The 17,664-nt window shown below is 32.3% G+C and overlaps 1 protein-coding gene across 2 annotated transcripts in view; it reads left to right on the top strand.

Moving 5' to 3' along the window:
- Positions 1-17,664, top strand: part of LOC129914271 (neuronal PAS domain-containing protein 2) — a 107,772-nt gene that overhangs the window by 39,384 nt on the left and 50,724 nt on the right. For both annotated transcript variants that reach the window (XM_055993442.1, XM_055993443.1), the window contains exon 2: positions 7,408-7,598. In XM_055993442.1, coding sequence (XP_055849417.1) covers positions 7,408-7,598 — 191 coding nt within the window. The remainder of the gene's footprint in view (positions 1-7,407; positions 7,599-17,664) is intronic.

The following is a 17,664-nucleotide window of genomic DNA, read 5'->3' as shown; positions in this document are numbered from 1 at the left end:
TAGAAGTCGCTCGGGCACGAGAAATTTTTTTTGCATTTTCGGAGAAGTAAATGGCAAATATGGTCGCACTGAAGATTCACATTCCACTAAACTGTCAAGAATATTCTGCCATGGATTTCCTTAGCACCGGAGTCAGGATTGTGGAAGTGCTCAGATGGTGCTATTTTAACGATATGTTCTCCGCCTTTAAGTGCGTTGTACTGACTCTTTCCTTTCGAAATTTACACTGCTACCTACTAAAATTTAATTTAAAATTTTGTTATTTTCTGAAAAATTGTTTTCCGGTTTTTTGTTTTAATGGTCCTTTAAAAAATACAATTGTTGTTAACATATCGTGACAACCATATTGATTGGTGTGGTTGTCGAAAAAGTTTAGCCCCTTGTAACCCAACATCGTAAATTTTAAAATAAATAATGTCAATCGAAAGGGCTTTAGCTATAATAAAACACGTATTTTTTAAAAATTCAATAAATTCATTATTTGCTTGGTTATTTCGAAATTTACGCAGTAAAAAAAAAAAGTTTAAATAATTTATTTTTGTATATAAATGCAAAAATTCAAACAAAAAGCTATCTAATATTTATTTTTAAGTGCATTCCTAAAATCCAAAAATAAAACCCCATTAGTTTATGCACGAAAAATATTTTTTCTGAATTTCGTAGTTTTTATATAAATTTGCTTGTTTTCCAAAAAAAAAACCGAACTTTCAACATAAACTGCCAATTAAAAACTATTGGTGCTATTTATTAGAAATATGGCGCATTATTTCGATAAAGCAATTCTTAAAGATTGTGTAAGAAGCTTTAAAAGAATAAAAATATGTTTTTTACAGCTTTTGGGCGATCTTTTTCGGTTTGTTACAGAAATGTCACATGGGGCTACAAGGGGTTAACTGCCAAACTGCGGTCGCGAGGGACGAATGACGATTGTTAACAAGTTGTTCGCTTTGTTAACAAGCTACAAATTTCGAACCGTAAAAATTCAAGTGTTATTTTTTGAAAAAGATGTAGGGGAAGTGGGGGCAAGACCTTTTTGGTACTGTGTTGCATGAAAAAAATAAAATTGAAATATTTATTAAATAAGTGTGTCTTCTGGTATGATCGATCATGTCTGAAAGTATTAGCAAGTTCCGTTGAAACCTGAAACCCCAAAAAGTTACGATAAATTTTGTGATTTTTCATCAAACCGTAGATAATGATTCTTGGGAAAAATAACTTGTAGGTACTTTTAATAGTGAAATAATTTTAAGTTCTAACTTTTTCTTTTTTTATAATAAAATTTGGGAAGCGATGAAGATTAAGTATTATTGCAAAAAGATTCCATTTTTAAAGAATGGGTTGTTGATATGTGATGTTTGAAGAATTTGACAAAAGGTTTGACTTTGTCGATTTTTGATGCGATATAAGTATTGTTTTTGTTACACTTGGTAGAAGCTAAAAGCGATAAGATTTTAGTTTCAATTTAAATTAATACCAATTTTGTATGAATTTTTATCTAATCTTATACAAAGTGTACCTACTTTTTTTGTACTAAAATTTTTGTTCTGCAAGTATTTCTATTTTCTATTCTTCAGAAAGATAATCGAAAATTGCGTTTCTCGCCTCCAATTTATTATTAGAAAAATACCTTCACGACTTTCAAACCAAATATCATTTTAATTTGGCCCATTTGCCAACATGACAATTGTCTTCATCATCCAAATCGCATCACGTATCTTCAAATACCAGCAATCACTTAATTTCTCTGAACACTTAAAAGATATGAATTGATCTCTCGTTTGTTTCTTCTTTTATATATCTTTTTTTTTTTTCAAAATAATTGACAATTTGGCCAGAGACAGCGAGACTTGGTTTGGTAGTAATTTGTATAGAGAACCGTTTCTCTGCCAAAATACGAATAATGAAAAAATTATAACTATTCATTTTGATTTGCTACATTCTTCTTCTGCAGACAAAACGATTTCTTCGCGATGATTCTTCATTTCTTCCACCGCGCCATGCGCCGCCAATTCCATGCAACTATAAGAAGACCGTCCATTTTACTATTTCAACCTAAATGCCCGTAATAAGTGAAATTAGTGGGACCACTATCTCTCCTTCATACCATGTTTTATGTTGAAGGTTTCTAAGAAGAACCAAACACCGAAAAAGGGGAATACAGCAAAGGACTGAAAAATAACGATAACTGCTTGTGTGAGTTTGATTCCTTTTTTTATTTTGGAAGTTTTTGGGTGTTTTACCGGCCGTCTGGTTATATCTCCCTAATGTCCCCCCCCCCACCATACATTCAAGGTCTGCAGATAATAAGAAAATTATACATATTACACATACCCCCGAAAAGTGGTTGTTCAACAAACCCTTATTATTTATGGCTAACTGTAAAATAGAGTCTTGAAGGAAAAATGGGCCAGAGTAGGGAAGGAATAACAAAAAAAAAAAAAAAATCAAACTGGAAGAGGGTGGGCGGCAGATAAAGAATGACGTGGAAATATCCTTGTGAGAGAAAAAATAAGAAGAAAGTGAATTTCGATATGATGTTTTCGACGAAAAAAAAAAAACAGAAACGGAATATAGCTACTTTGTGTATAGAGAAATAAAATAAGTGTAAAAGAAATGAAAGAAGAATGCGAAAAGAATGCTAGCAATTTGGGATATATGTAAAAATGTGTATATATTTGTATGAGTGTGTGTGTATTTTATTTTGACCTGCATGCCGTTCCCTTATCGCCCTTCCTAAAAGTTGTGCTATTGTGAGTTTTTTTTTGTTTTGTTTTTTCTTTAGCATTAATTTGGTTTTCTTTCTTTTTATACGAAAAACGGTTTATACTGAACTTTTATATTCTGCAAAAGTTTGCTATCTTCGAACAAAGTAGGTATTTCGATTTTTTTTTCTGAGAGTTGTTCAGCTTGATGGTAAGGTAGTTTGAAGGTCTGCTAGTAAGTTGTGTGGAGGGATAAGAAGGAAAAAAAAAGGATTTGCTTGGAGTTTTTTTTTCTTCGCTATGAGAAGACACACTAAGGGAATTACTAAACGTTGCTTGTTGAGGAGGAGAAAAAAAAACCTTGGAAAATTAAATGGAAGAATATAAAAGAACGGAACAAGCTATAGAAAAAACTATCGATTTCTTTGTTTTTTTGTATAGGTACATATTTTGCTTCTTATACACTTTATTCGGCAGGTATCAATAAAGTCGATACCTACCTACCTACTTTTAGATAGAAAGAGAGAAAATTAGTTTCCCAGTTTTACTAGAAATGTCTCAAAAACTAACTTAGAAAATCTTAATAATCTGTAAGTCGAATTAATTTAAGAAACTCTTAAACATGGATTTGAGAGGTATCGATTTTTACCAAATACCTACTATTAAACACAAACCTTATGCTCTTCAACCTAACCTAGCTATTTCAGGCTTTGCACTATTACTCGTTTGCCTAAGTTAGTGGTGTTGTTCTTGAACAATCCGTACGGTTCGTTATCGTATCTACTTTTCCCATTACCATTAATGTAACCGGGACCAAAAATCGCCCGAAAAATTTGTCTCTCGAAACAATTCAAAAAGTTTTGCATCCGCCTTCGTCAAAGTTCATCCCTCTGCATCACACAGCACAACTCGTATTCGGATCATAAAATTTTCGTTCAGTGACAATTCAATTACTTGGGAGAGCGCTTTACCATTCAATTGCCTGCTTAGATCAAAGTAAAGAAATATACAACTTATACAATCAGGCAAATAAGATTTACATCTATTTTTACTGAAGATATTGGAAAAATTATTTGAAACATTTATAAGATCAGAAGTACTTTTAAAGATACCTCTGCACAATCACAAACATAAAAAATACCTTACAAAAAGTTTTGTATGCGCTGAAGAAACTTCGATGACACCACTCATGAATCAGTTTCCAAGACTCTTGTTAGAAAGTGCGTTCCCATCACCATAGTTAAATAGTTTGAAAAAATGCTTCGCTCAAGAACGGCAGGATAAACTTGAACTGGTTACAACTAAAAAGGCACTAAACCAAGTTCAAAGATTAGACTGCATATGAATTACTAGTTCAATGAAAGAAAACTTGTCCTTCAGTAGCAATGGAGGCCATTCTACATATTACATGAAGTAAAAAGTATTAGGTACTGCTATGGGAACAATCATGAGATTCCTTAATTAGGAAACTGGTACGAGCAAAAGTATAGGTCTCAGAAAAATGGACTCGATGTCGAACACCACAAATAAAAACCTCCTTGACATACAAGAGATTGAATGATCAAGAAATATAAATATTAAATCAACCTTAGAACACGGGGAATGACGTGCAGTTCAGAAATTCACTGTCCTTATTTTATTAAAGGATTCGTCATAACTCATACGTAAATCGGTTCGTTTCCGACCTTACCTCATAAAAGCTGACACAAGTTAACCGGTCTGTTAACCTTTTTTTTATTTTCAAAGGCATAGAAGGCCCAAATTTATAAAGGAACAACACCAATTTAGGACTTATGCTTATGTCCATCCCATCGAGGTATAGGTTCCAAAAAAGTTTTGGGTCTTATGTGCCTCTTAGTTATTCATAACCTAGATTAGTTTCAAGAATTGGCGCAGGGACATGAGATGAGGCCCAGGGACAAAACGCCCACTTTTTATTTATGGGACTTATTGTGATGCTTAATTTTCAAAGGCTGAGGTAAGCTCGCCGGAATCCAAGGTTCGTCCTGAGAAAAGCAATCTTAAAACTCAGTTAGAGTAAAAACACCGAATTCTTTCCAATTATTATTATATTCTTTATTCATTCAATAGACTAACTACTTTCTTTTATAATTATTAAATTATTTATTTATTACACAATGTTATACCCTAACATGCTCTGATTAGAAAAGCCACGGTCTCAGGTTGAGTGGGAATTAGCCCAGGCTTAAGATGAGAGGGAATATTCTGGTGCACACCTCCTAGCGAGGATGAATAGAGCGCTACCTGATAACTCTCGGAGAAAGCCCAACCTCAAAGTGAGTGGGAATTAATTAAGTCCCTAGTGCACAGCCTCCTAACGAGGGTGAAAGAGTTATTCAAAAATCGGATCAATTAATTAAAATTGAACCTCTGGCACCATAACCAAGTTGCTATTCAACTTTAGTAGCGGCGGGAGAACTACTTCTGGTATTGAAGGTTGACGATTCTCGGTTTTTCCCTACTAATCTTACATCTACTTAGTGATATTATTACTTAAAGTAAGTGTGAATCGTATAAACTAAAGAGTAATTTCTTATACATTCTACTAATTCTTAAATAAATAAGATGTTGTTGTTGTTGCTGTCGGTGGTGTGGTGATGGTTGGTACGCTTTATAGTCCGGCCGGTACGGTTGCTTCGATTTTATAGTCTGAGCGTACAGTTTTAAGATTGAAGCGGTGTATATAGTCCAGGGGTATATATAAGAAAAATGTAACGCTTCGTTACATTATGTTCCACTTGAGTAAGCCGACTCATAATTTAAGGATTGTATCCACTTGAGTGGGACATAAACCCCATATATTTTTTATTAAACTGGGACATAAGACCCACCCTTTTCAAAACATAAGACAATAATGTACAGTAGTTTTTCCACATTTTATTCCAGAATATTTAAATGCTAAAGAAACTTTGAAAACACCCAATCTTGGATGATGAGCGCGGGTCATTTTGAGAACTATTTCGCAAAGAGAGCGGTCATATTAATCACAATGCAAAGATCAAAATCAAATAAATCCCACCTGTTTTGATGGGTGGAAAGCAGAGCGGAAAAAAAATTACTTACATGAGAATCTATTTAATTTTCAGAACCCAAACGAATTTTGAAATTCGGCGTTATTTCGCTCGATGTTATTACACGGCACCGACCGTAAAAAACCAGGTCCTTTCATTACTTCAATATATCGATAGGTAGCCCATATAAGTTGTGAAGTGAACACTTTAAGTGTGCATCCAAGGAGAAGTGACTCAAATAAAAAACTACTGCTCAATTTCTATTCCTGTTACGAACAACTTTCCACTTGAGTTCTGCCCAAATCTACAGTTGTACATAGCTGATGTTTGGGATAAATATTACCGCTAGTTCGAACGTCTAAGTAGAAATGCACCCTTCTTTGACAATGAGACTCTCGGAGACTTTGTCAATTGCTCGCAAAATGCAGTTCCACCAAAAAAATGTAATTTAGGTGAAGAAGGCTGGGATTCGAACCCAGACCTCTGGCGTCATATTTCATCGCACTAAAAATTAAGCCACGAGATACTTCTTTGCACAAAAACATTACAATTTGTATCACATGACCACTTACGCTTATTAAGGACAATTATTATCCTTTTAGGTACCTACCTACATATAAGAATCAGATAGTTAAAAATATTTTGTTTAACCAAAATATAATTTTTTCCAAGTCATTCAATTTGACACCCAAACATTAAAAGGGATTATTATAAACTCTGACATAGAGGATAAATTATAATCCTTCATAACCAAAAAAAAAAAACTATAAGAGGATAACAAAAAACAAAAAACAAAAAAACCATCGTCATATAGGCAAAACGCATGTTAAGGGAAAAGAAGAAACAAAAACAACACACCGACTTTATAGGTAGTCATAGTCGACAATGCCACACCTTCATAATTAAATTATGATGAAGCAAATCTCAAGCTGTTCCTAGTTTTTTTTTTCCAACAAAATAAAAAGGAAACGAATTTCAAATCCATATTTGGGATTGGTTTTCTAATATTCAGGGTGTTAAGTCTCTTCCTGTGTGTAATCCCTCAAAATGCCAATGTCGACCTCGACTTGAATAACACCCCTGGCACAAGAATAAAACCCAAACAATATATACAAAAAAGATTGCGAAACCAAAAAGAGGATATTGATTACCATTAACCCCTCTGTCTTTAAGGTTTGTATGTACACGAGTATAGATAATATTTTGTTAAACAACCTTATGTTGTAATTATGAGATCAAGTGGGCATGGCTAATCGATTTCACCCTATATAGTGAGGTCCTTTACCGTCGTCGCTACTCTGGCTGGCTGACTGTTGTACTTTAATATATTTTCTATTGTTTACCTCACACCCGAAACCAAAAACAACAATAAGAAGAGTAATATGCATATACTTTAACTCCCAAAAGGAGAGGGACAACCATTATTATAATTTAAGGGTCCTTAAGCGTCCTCAGCGACTACGACGACGAAGGCACTGGACGTCTGGTATGGATATTGATATAAAAACCTACATATAAGTCCTTTCGTGTTGGCAACAATTACCCTTACCTGATATCGGTTACAAAATAATTCCCAATCGTTAATTGTCCAACACAATTATTCATTTTGTCAATTTGTTAATTTTTTTTTTTTTGTTGTTTTGTAATTTTTTTTATTCTTTATTCTTTTGCAGTTTAAAACCCCCACCAAAAGATGGCGTCACCAAAAGCAATCCATCAAAAAGACATCGCGAACGTCTGAATGCCGAATTGGATCTGCTGGCTTCATTGCTGCCCTTCGAGCAGAATATTCTTAGCAAATTAGATCGACTGAGTATACTAAGGCTGTCTGTTAGTTACTTAAGGACTAAAAGTTACTTTCAAGGTAAGCATATAGAACTCTATTAATAAAAAACTTAATAGCTTTTAATTAGTTTGACAAATAGTCTGACAAATTATTATCAATTTGCCTTTGGTGTTATTATTTTGTACATTTTTATTAAAAATTATGTTTATTTAGAGATTTGCCTTTTTTTTCTTTAATTTTTTGATGGCACGCTGTCGTATGCCATTAATAAAAATATTCAAAAAAATGACTATCAAACAATATTGTCTCAATTGAAAGTGTGGTCAAATTAATGGAAGAACTTCACAAACAAACAACAACAACTGTGCAAATCTTTGACACGTGTCGAACATAAAATGTTTTTTTTTTCTGTTTGAACTTTGTGTGAACCACATTGAAGACTTTCAGATCAGAAAAAAGACAACACAAGAGGATTCTTTGTTTAATATATTTCCTGAATTTACTTACCATCTATACTAAACATATCCGGCCATTTGACCGTTTGACCATTTCGACAATGACGCATGAGGAGTTTGGTTAGGTATACAAAAGGAATATATTTAGGGTTTTTTTTGGGATGGGCCTAATTGTTTTTTGTATGTTTTTTTTTTATTGCAATTTAGTATAGTAGGGGTACAAGATTTTCTTCGCTGTTAGAAGGTGAATGATTTCAAAATAGAAGAATAACATTTAAAGGCCTACAAACTTGGCTGATTGACTGGTCAAGGAAGAAAAGAAAAGAAGAGATAAGAAAAAGTGGGGACATCTACCAAAAATCTTAAAATACCGACAAAACTGCTACCACACCAAAAACTTTAGTTGATTCAATCACAGAGGCGGCACCACCGAGGCCAAGGAAAACGAAAAAGAAGACTAACAGACCATTTCCAAACTACTGTGAAGACCCCAAAGATGACACCGACACGACGCACAGTGGGGCAGAATGCCTTAAAACGTGGTATTAAATCAACCGTAAGAGCTAGGAACCTGAAATTTTGTATATATGCTTCTGAGACCCTTACTAGGTCATATCTAAAGCTATAATTGCCACGCCCACTAAAACGCCCACTTATTTGGGATCTAATAAAAATGTTAGTATTTTTCAGATTGAAAGGTTATTTTAAGGCTCAAGATACTTAATAATATATTAATTTCTTATCTGACATAATTTTTATCCATGCTTTTATCCAACTTTACCCTTATTGTAGAGAAAATCTGATTTTAAAAAAATCTTTTATTTTTTAATTTAAAGTTTTTATTTTCATCGACTTTTTTAAATTTAATTAAAAAAAAACTAAAACAAAATTATAAGATAAGTTTATTCATCACTTTCGTCATCAGATACGTTAGTTTCAACAAAAATGTTTGCTTCGGGAATGCTTGAAGGTTTCAATAGCGCTAGTGCTTCTGGGGGATAAGACTGCAATTTTTTTGGACGACCACGTTTCTTTACAGATTCTTCTGCCTTTTGAAAAACAATTGAGATATTGAGCCAATTTTCGTTTGTTGCATTAAATCTTTGTTTGATTCTAGAAGCTTTGACCCACCGCATTTTGAACTCGGATTTAAAATGCAAAAAAAGTCTATTGAATTCATTAACTTGGCTAATTTCGGTACTTTTTATCATATTTAGAAGATATTTTTTTTTTTAAATCCATCTGATCCTCAATCATAACACTCTCACATCTTTTCGTAATTTCTACAAGTTGCTTTCTTGTAAAAAAAATTAAATTTGAAGAGATTCCTAAAGCAACGAAAAAATAAAAAAAGAAAAAAAGTTAAGGTTCAAAAGTTACAAAAATTCACATATCACAAAAAGGGTGCAAAACGAGCACGTTTTTTTTGACGGAATCACAAAATAAACATCACAAACATTTTAAAATCACATTAAACACAACTCGATCCCACTCGGAACACATTTAAAAGTCAATAGATTTCAACAGAACCTCTAAAATAACACTTTTAAAAAACTGATCACGGAACTTCACTAAAATTTGACATATATATTTACATACAACAAAAAAAAAATTGTTTAAATAACTCTTACATACCCGAAGTTGAAGGTTGCATACTTAAATTTTTAAGGAATCAACAAAAAAAAATGAAAAACTGTTCTCAAAGATCACTATGAAAAATCGACAATTTCACTTGTGGCTCAGCTGACTACTAATTAAGCTTAAACAAAACTGTGTTGTGAAAAAACGGGAAGGGCTAGAAAAAAATTAAAATAATTTTTTTAAAGGATGGATATTACTCTATTAGAAAATATTAAAAAATTAAGTTTATTTGCAATTTTGTTTTATTAATTATTGCCAGCTTTTGGGTCGATTTGCCCCATTGTGCGACGACGCACGGCCTATTCATTGTGAACTCATATCTGTAAACCAAAATTTGTTTCGAAACCTTGATCCGAAAATTGGTTGGGGCCAAAATTCTGCCGGGGTCAAAATTCTTTTGTCAAAATTCTGCTTTCAAAATTCTGCTTTACAAAATTCTGCTTTCAAAATTCTGCTTTTCAAAATTCTGTTTTTCAAAATTCTGCTTTTCATAATTCTATTTTTCAAAACTCTGCAAAAAATTAAAAAAGGGTTTGGAAAATGTTAAAAAGCGCGCGCTTTTTAACATTTTCCAAACCGTTTTTTAATTTTTTGCAGAATTCTGTAAAATCATCTTCTTGAAAAATTATCTGCTTATTTGATTACTTACCTACATAATTTGTTATTCTTTGAATGCATATTAATTTTCGTTTCATAATAATAATACCTAAATAAATAAATTTGAAAAAATTAAGAAAAGGTTTTTAATACTAAACATTTTTGAAAATAATTAAAAATTTTTTAAAAGGAATATTTTGTATCAAACAACCGATAGGTTCCAATAAGTTATAGATTTTATTTGAAAGAAAGTCAGTCTTTGCATTTTAAAAAATATTTGCGACACTCAAACAAAAAAATTTAGAAAAGTACCAATGTTGAATTACATTAATGAGGTGTATTTTCTTTAGTCAGCGCATATGCTATAAAAAAAAGGGTTGGGGTCGAAATTCTGTATGGGCCAAAATTCGGATTCCAAAATTCTGTATTCCAAAATTCTGTATTTTAAAATTCTGTAAATTCAAAATTCTGTATTTTAAAATTCTGTAAATTCATAATTCTGTATTCTAAAATTCTGTAAACACAAAATTCTGGATTTCAAAATTCTGTATTCCAAAATTCTGTACTCCAAAATTCTGTAAATGATAACAGAAAAATGGTTTTGATAATGAAAAAAGTGCGCACAGAATACAGAATTTTAGAATACAGAATAACGACCCGTTCCCAAAAATGGTCATACAGAATTTTAGAATACAGAATAACGACCCGTTCCCAAAAAAAAAAACAGAATTGGCAGAATTTTTTTGTTCAAGAATAATGCTGGCTGAATTTTGAAAAGCAGAATTTTAAAAAGCAGAACTTTGAAAAGCAGAATAGAAAAAAAGCAGAATATTGAAAAACAGAATTTTCGTTAAAAAAGCAGAATTTTGAAAAGCAGAATTTTGAAGCCAGAATTTTGACCCGATCCCTCCGAAAATATGTGCTTCCGAATGTAAAAAATATTGAAAATATTTCAGCAACCGGACCTCCAAGAAACTTTCGGTTTTCAGTTATGAATAGAGCTCAAAGAGGCCTTTCTTTTGATGTATCACTTAATGGATTTAGAGAACTTTTTTGAAATTGCATTATTTTTAGGCAAGGGGTTAACCTTGAATTTTTCTCGAAAATATCAACAAAATGGATAGGGCCTACTGACAACGTCATTGTTCAAGAGGACCGTCATTGTTTAAAAAATAATATTGTTCACCAAAGTGGAATTTTTGTAGTTTGGAAAAAGGTTCTTTCCATCCTCAGGACCGTTAGAGTGTGTCCCTCCACATTCCAGTTTTTCTTACCGGCAGGTATCAATTTTTTTCAAATTACGTGTTTTTCCGTCACAAAATTCGCTATTCTCTGTCTCTGTTCAGTTTTGGATGTAGATCTGCCTGCAGTATGGATTAATAAGCCTTGGGTGCATTCTATGGTTGCCAACTTTTTATGAAAGAATAGAGTATATGTATTTGATTTCACAGACGAAAAAAAAGAGTACATTTGAAAAAAGAAGAGTGCCATTTATTTCAAGTCTTGTAGTACATAACAATTTTGTGTTGTTTTTTAAAATATGAGTATGACTCTAAACATTCAAATTAAATATTCATATAAATTAAGAGCTTATTTTTGATCAAATTCAATGAAGCCCTGTCCCTCTCATCTCGCCACTTCACTTCATACCCAGAGATCAAAAAATAAATCTCAACCTTTTGAAAGGTTCCTAAATAACTCTTATTTGTCGCCATTTTCAATAAAGGTCATAAAATAACCTTTATTTTTAAAAAAGACAAATCTCGGTCAAGGTCTGAGAGAAACCTTTATTTTGTATTTTTTTATGTTTCGGTCAACCAGTGAGATTTATCGCTGAGAGAAAAAAATAAATCTCATCTGCAAATGTATCAATTCCTAGAGACATGGGAGTGGTGCCATATGAATGCTTATATTCTCAGCTACCCGATAGTAATATAATCGGGTTTTGGATTTTTTTTTTTTCAAAATTCCGAGAAAATCGTGTTTGAAAGTTGAGGTTAAACTTTTTTTTCGAAAAATCCCCAAATCAAGCTTAACCGCTTGAGAGCAATTTTTGGAAGTGATGCTAAATGATAGCTTGTGTCATGGGCCTACGCTTTGCACACTGTCAGATTTTTAAAAAATCATCTTCCATGTTAAACCGCCACATCATGCCTATTTTCTCAGAATCGGGCTTAACTTTTTTTTTACCTTTAAGTTCTCCCGGTTTGAGAACGCGTGCACCTACAGGGATGGGAGTTGTACCCAAATGTAGGCTAAAGTCCCCGCTACCTTTTGGCATCAAAAAATGAGATATAGCCGTTTAAAGTTGGGCGGGCGAAAACGCTTCTGGAAGCTGAACATTTTGACCTAGATATTAGAACATCGGTCTTCTGAAATATTCGAAATTGCATTGGTTTTGTACTTGTCGTCCCAGCGACTCAAATCACAGTGGAAAACACATTTTCGTCTTTAGATTTTACTTTAAACGAAAAGAGATATAATCTTGGGTCTAAAGAACTTTGAGAGTCTATTAAGTTCATACATTCTTTAATACATAAACTTAGAAAAAACATCATTTTCATATTTATTTTTGCATTATAAAGACATGCTTGTAATATTCGACATTTTCCTTTGAATTGACCATTTTTGATTTATTTTCAGCGAAAACGGTTAAAGGTTAACCTTTTCCATTTATTTTTTTTGTAAAAATCTCAACCCTTGAGAGATATTTAAAAAAAATTTTTTAAATAAATCTCAAACCTTAACCGAAACTATTTAAAGTAATGTGGTAACTCTCAGAGAGAAACCGATTGAAAATAAAGGTTGAATGTTATTTCCAGTCTCTGTTCATACCTAAACATGACCGAAAATACTCTCTCAGTGAATCCTGGTCTCAAGAGTGGACAGTATATAGCTCACAATTTTTGCAGTTATCAATAATAGCTCGAAATCCATTGGGTTAAAAATATTATAACCTGAAAAATTTCAAAATCATACTCGCTTCTTTTCCTTATCCTTTCCTTATGATAAAGTCGATGGTACTTTTTACTTGCAACAACATCATCAATTAGATATGATTGTTTTCTATTTTTCTATTTGCTAATAGACCACCACAAATGACTATGAAGAACAACATAAAACCTAAGAACACATATAAACATTTTGTTTATTTAACTTGACGACACGCGCCTCGGGTCAAAACAAACCCGAAAGAGTTAATGGACCAGAACGGTCCGGTGGTGGTGGACTGACTATTCAGTCTAATGTGAATTGCAACCGAACCGAACGTTGATGTATGTTGTATGCCTTAACCACCGCACCAAATAACAATAAGACAACCACGCGCAGATACCTCCATCCATATACCTACCTGACACATTTTTCAGATATGTAGTTGTTGTCATTAATTTCTCTCCAAGGATTAGAAGGACTTTTAGTTGATTGTTCGAGCTGGGAACTTTTAAACCATCAACTTTGTTGTATAAAGTCAAAATAAAATAGAAAAAAAAAATAAGAAAGAAAAAAACAGGAAAAAGAAATGGAACTAATGTTAATGAACGGTGGGACAAACGAACTGTTGTTGTTCGAGTAGTTCCTGGTGCAGGAAAAAGGGAAGTTAGTCGACCATACGGTACGGTACCATATTAAAGGCCAATCCTCAGAAGGGGTTCCTTTAACTATATTATAGATACATTCGTTGGTCGCACGACCGCCAGGTAACAACAAAACAAAAGGTATCTATCTCTTCTAGATGTGTTTTTCTAGATGGGTACGGTTCAGCAGAAAAGTCATTGAACTTGTGTGGAAAGGCCTCAAACTATTAACTAAAAGTCGGTTCAAATGCAGCCGTCAAAGAAGGCCCGGGCCGGTTGTTCGTTATCGTGGTAGTCGTATGGTTATAGATTCCTCTTGAGGAAACATATGCCATTGTAAATCAACCAAATTGTTGTTTTGTTTTGCTATGTCGACAGAGCGCGGCAGGCGCTCCAATTGTTTATATGAATATACGAATACGTATGCCATAAATTGGGTTTTTTTGTTTCCTCAATGATCCTCTTTAAATGAGGAAAATATAGAAAGAAGGATATACGCAGTTAATCTATCATTGGGATGCGTATCTAATGAAAAATAATTACTTTTTAATGCCGAATATTGGTTTTAGTAAATTGAATTAATAACATGGTAGATACCTGCACAATATTTTGGGCAGGATGGTGTTTTGAACGTTAAATTTCATCTGACATATGAAAAGCTACTGAAATACGTAGCATGAAATGCAAAAGACCAAATTGAGTTTTAAGTTTTGTTTTTTTTTTTTCAGAGAATTATTTTCCATTTAATGAATGCCATAAAATATTTTATAAAAAAAAAATAAGCAGGAAAAGTTATGTAGGTAATATGAATGAACATAAAATAAATCGAAAAATAACAGTAACTTGACTCATTTTATGCGTCCATCTGTCTTTTTGTTTGGCACATAAAGTCGTCGGCATAATTATTTTGACTGATTTAGAGTTCTTGATCTGATAAGAATAATTTCTAACAGTTAAACTTTATATAGGTAAAGTTGTAGTAAGTAAGGCTTTCAGGCAGCTTTTTTACTTGCTCTATAGGGCAAGTATTGGTTTCGTGTAGAAAAAAAAATTCGAGGTTTTAATCAAAACCAACACTACGATAATGGAGAAGATCAAAAAAGTGGTTTTCGTCATGCCGTCCGTCGGTCTGTGCGTCTGTGCGTCCATCTGTACATCGAGCTAGGTCCAAAACGGATGGATGGATTTGCTTGAAACTTGGTACAGATGATTTTTACGTAATTTGCTAGGACCGTTTTTTTATTTTTTTAATATCTCCTTTTTAACGCATATCTCCCATACAACGTTTTCGAGGTATTGCAGTTTTCTCGAAAACGGCTCTAACGATTTTGATTAAATTTGGTGTGCGTAATAGTCTTATTGGTTCTAACAAAACTGCGTTTTTATTTTTTCTCAAAAAATGCGGGGAACGGAATATGACGTTGCCGTTTTTCAAAAATTGACATATTTTTAAGGTTTATATATTTCATCAAAGCATAAGTCAATTTTATTCAAAATTTACAGACATCATTTTGAACTGTAAAATGTTAAAAAAAGTTTAAAAAAAAGTTTTTGAAAAAAGATTTAAATTGAATTTTTTTAACTTTCGATGTTTTTTTTTTCTCGACACTTAAAAAATCTAAAATTTCCAAAAGATATTTAAGGGACTTATTCAGCAAGAAAAGCATTAGTTAACCCCTTGAAAGCATGTTGAAAACTATGAAATTCGCAAAAAAGCACGTTGTAAAGAGTTTTTTTTTTAACAAAGTTTTCTAGACCGCTTCCGAACAAAATTCACTCTTGGTAATTTATGGAGTGCAAAAGAACTTTCATCGGTCCATTTAACCTTGTTCCAGAAAGAAGGAGGCTTACCAACTTGCTTTTTTGCGAATTTCATAGTTTTCAACATGCTTTCAAGAGGTTAACTATTCCTTTCTTGCTGAATAAGTCCCAAAATTATAAAATTTTTAAATTATGATTTTTTCGAGGACCATTCGTTTAGGTGGGAGGGGCAATTTTCTCTTAAATGACTTAAAGTGAAACAAAATATATAAAAACAATGACAGCACTGAAAATTAAGAATTATTTTGAGTGCCAACACTGAATCATTTATTATCAAATTTAAATATAATACACAATTTTAAAGTGATCTAATAAAGTAATTTGAAACACTAACTACACCGTGCAAAAACGTAAAAACCAGTTTTTTTATTTTTCAATAAATTTTCAATAAATAGAAATAAAATTAAAAAAAAAATTGTCAAAAGTGACTTTGCAAAAAATACTTGTTGCAACCCATCATTATAATATAATCAATGCTCTAATCAATTTGTAAGCAAAAACAACTAAATTTATAGTATTTTTGTGTTTTTTTTTTACTTGCGACGTATAGGTGCTATAGCCTATAGGGCAAGTTTAGGATCGGTAAAAAATAAAATGCACGACTAGGTCGCACGAACTTGCTCTTAAAGTTAAAGTTGCTTAAGAGCCCCCGCACACTACAAACTTTCTATCGGCCGACAGTTTAGTCGGTCTCTTAATCAGAATGAAAATGTATGAGAGCGCGCACACTACAACGATTAAGTATCGGCCGATCAAAAAGTTTGTTTGATCGAAAAAAAAGTTTGTTTTGCTACACAATTGCCTTCAAACTAAAATATTTCCTAGCGACCCGATTGTTTAGTTGGCTGCCTGTGCGCACACTAGGAGCCCAACCCGACTAAACTATCGGCCGATAGAAAGTCTGTAGTGTGCGGGGGCTCTAAATTTTTAAGACTTTTTATATAGAAATTTGGAAAAAAAAAATTCGTTTAAAAAAAAAAATAAAATAAAATCTGAAATTAAATTGCCCTCCAAAACAAGTATGCAGTTTTGATTGATATATTAAGATGCATTTTTAGAAAAAAAAATTTTCAAAATCGTTAGAGCCGTTTTTTAAAAAACTAATTTTTTATAAATAATTTTTTGGAAAAAAGTTTTAAAATAAAATTGGTATGCCATTCTGTAGAAATCACTAATCAATATCTAAAAACAAAATTTCAAAAAAATTCAATGTCCCGTTTTCGAAAATTTTTCAAATTTTTTTTTTTTAAATCCAAAAATTGTTTTTTTCAAAATTTTATTTTTGGCTTATATTTAAATTATATAAATGCTTCTTCACAAAAAGTTTCGTTGAAATCGAATAAGCACTTTCGGAGATAATCGGATTTGAAAAAAAACGGTTCTATGGCAGGTACCGTTAATAATGATTTTCCAACAAAAATTTTTTCATTGAAAGATAGATCTTACATTTGAATTTTTTAAACAAAATCGTTAGAGCCGTTTTCGAAATATTTCAATTTTACTAAAATCGGTATAGTAGTAGTAGTAGTAGTAGTAGTAGTAAGTGTGATTTTTATTTACATTTATAAGAAGTAATTACATAGTTTGGTATAAAATTTTTCACAAAAGAGCATTGGCATGTGCCGTCAGCCGAAAAAGAGAGCTTTTAAAATTTCTTAATACAAAGTATGAATTGGTTTTAAGTAAAGTTTACATTAATAACAAGTAAATAAACTAATACAAAAATAAAAAAAAAAAAAAAAAGGAATTATACAACAGTCGGAAAAAGTATTTTGACAAAATGAACATCTTTCTAACTGATGAGAATAATCTGTAACGGTTAAACATAAAATAAGGAAGTTGACGGTTATTTATTAAGTATATTATGGTGAATCTCACGATGGTCAATGTCAGTCATATAGTTGGTATTATGCTTCGAGGCTGCATTTTTTGTATAAAAAGTATTAATTTTTGAGGGAAAAAAGTATTTTGACAAACGTTCTTTTTCAACGTTGGTAAGGTAAGGTAATGCATTTTACGTGTTTCAAGCACGTATACAACTGACGGACTTGTTAA

Source organism: Episyrphus balteatus, chromosome 3, assembly GCF_945859705.1.
Source record: "Episyrphus balteatus chromosome 3, idEpiBalt1.1, whole genome shotgun sequence".
In the NCBI taxonomy this organism is placed as follows: Eukaryota; Metazoa; Arthropoda; class Insecta; order Diptera; family Syrphidae; genus Episyrphus; species Episyrphus balteatus.
This window is presented reverse-complemented; position numbering and strand designations above follow the sequence as displayed.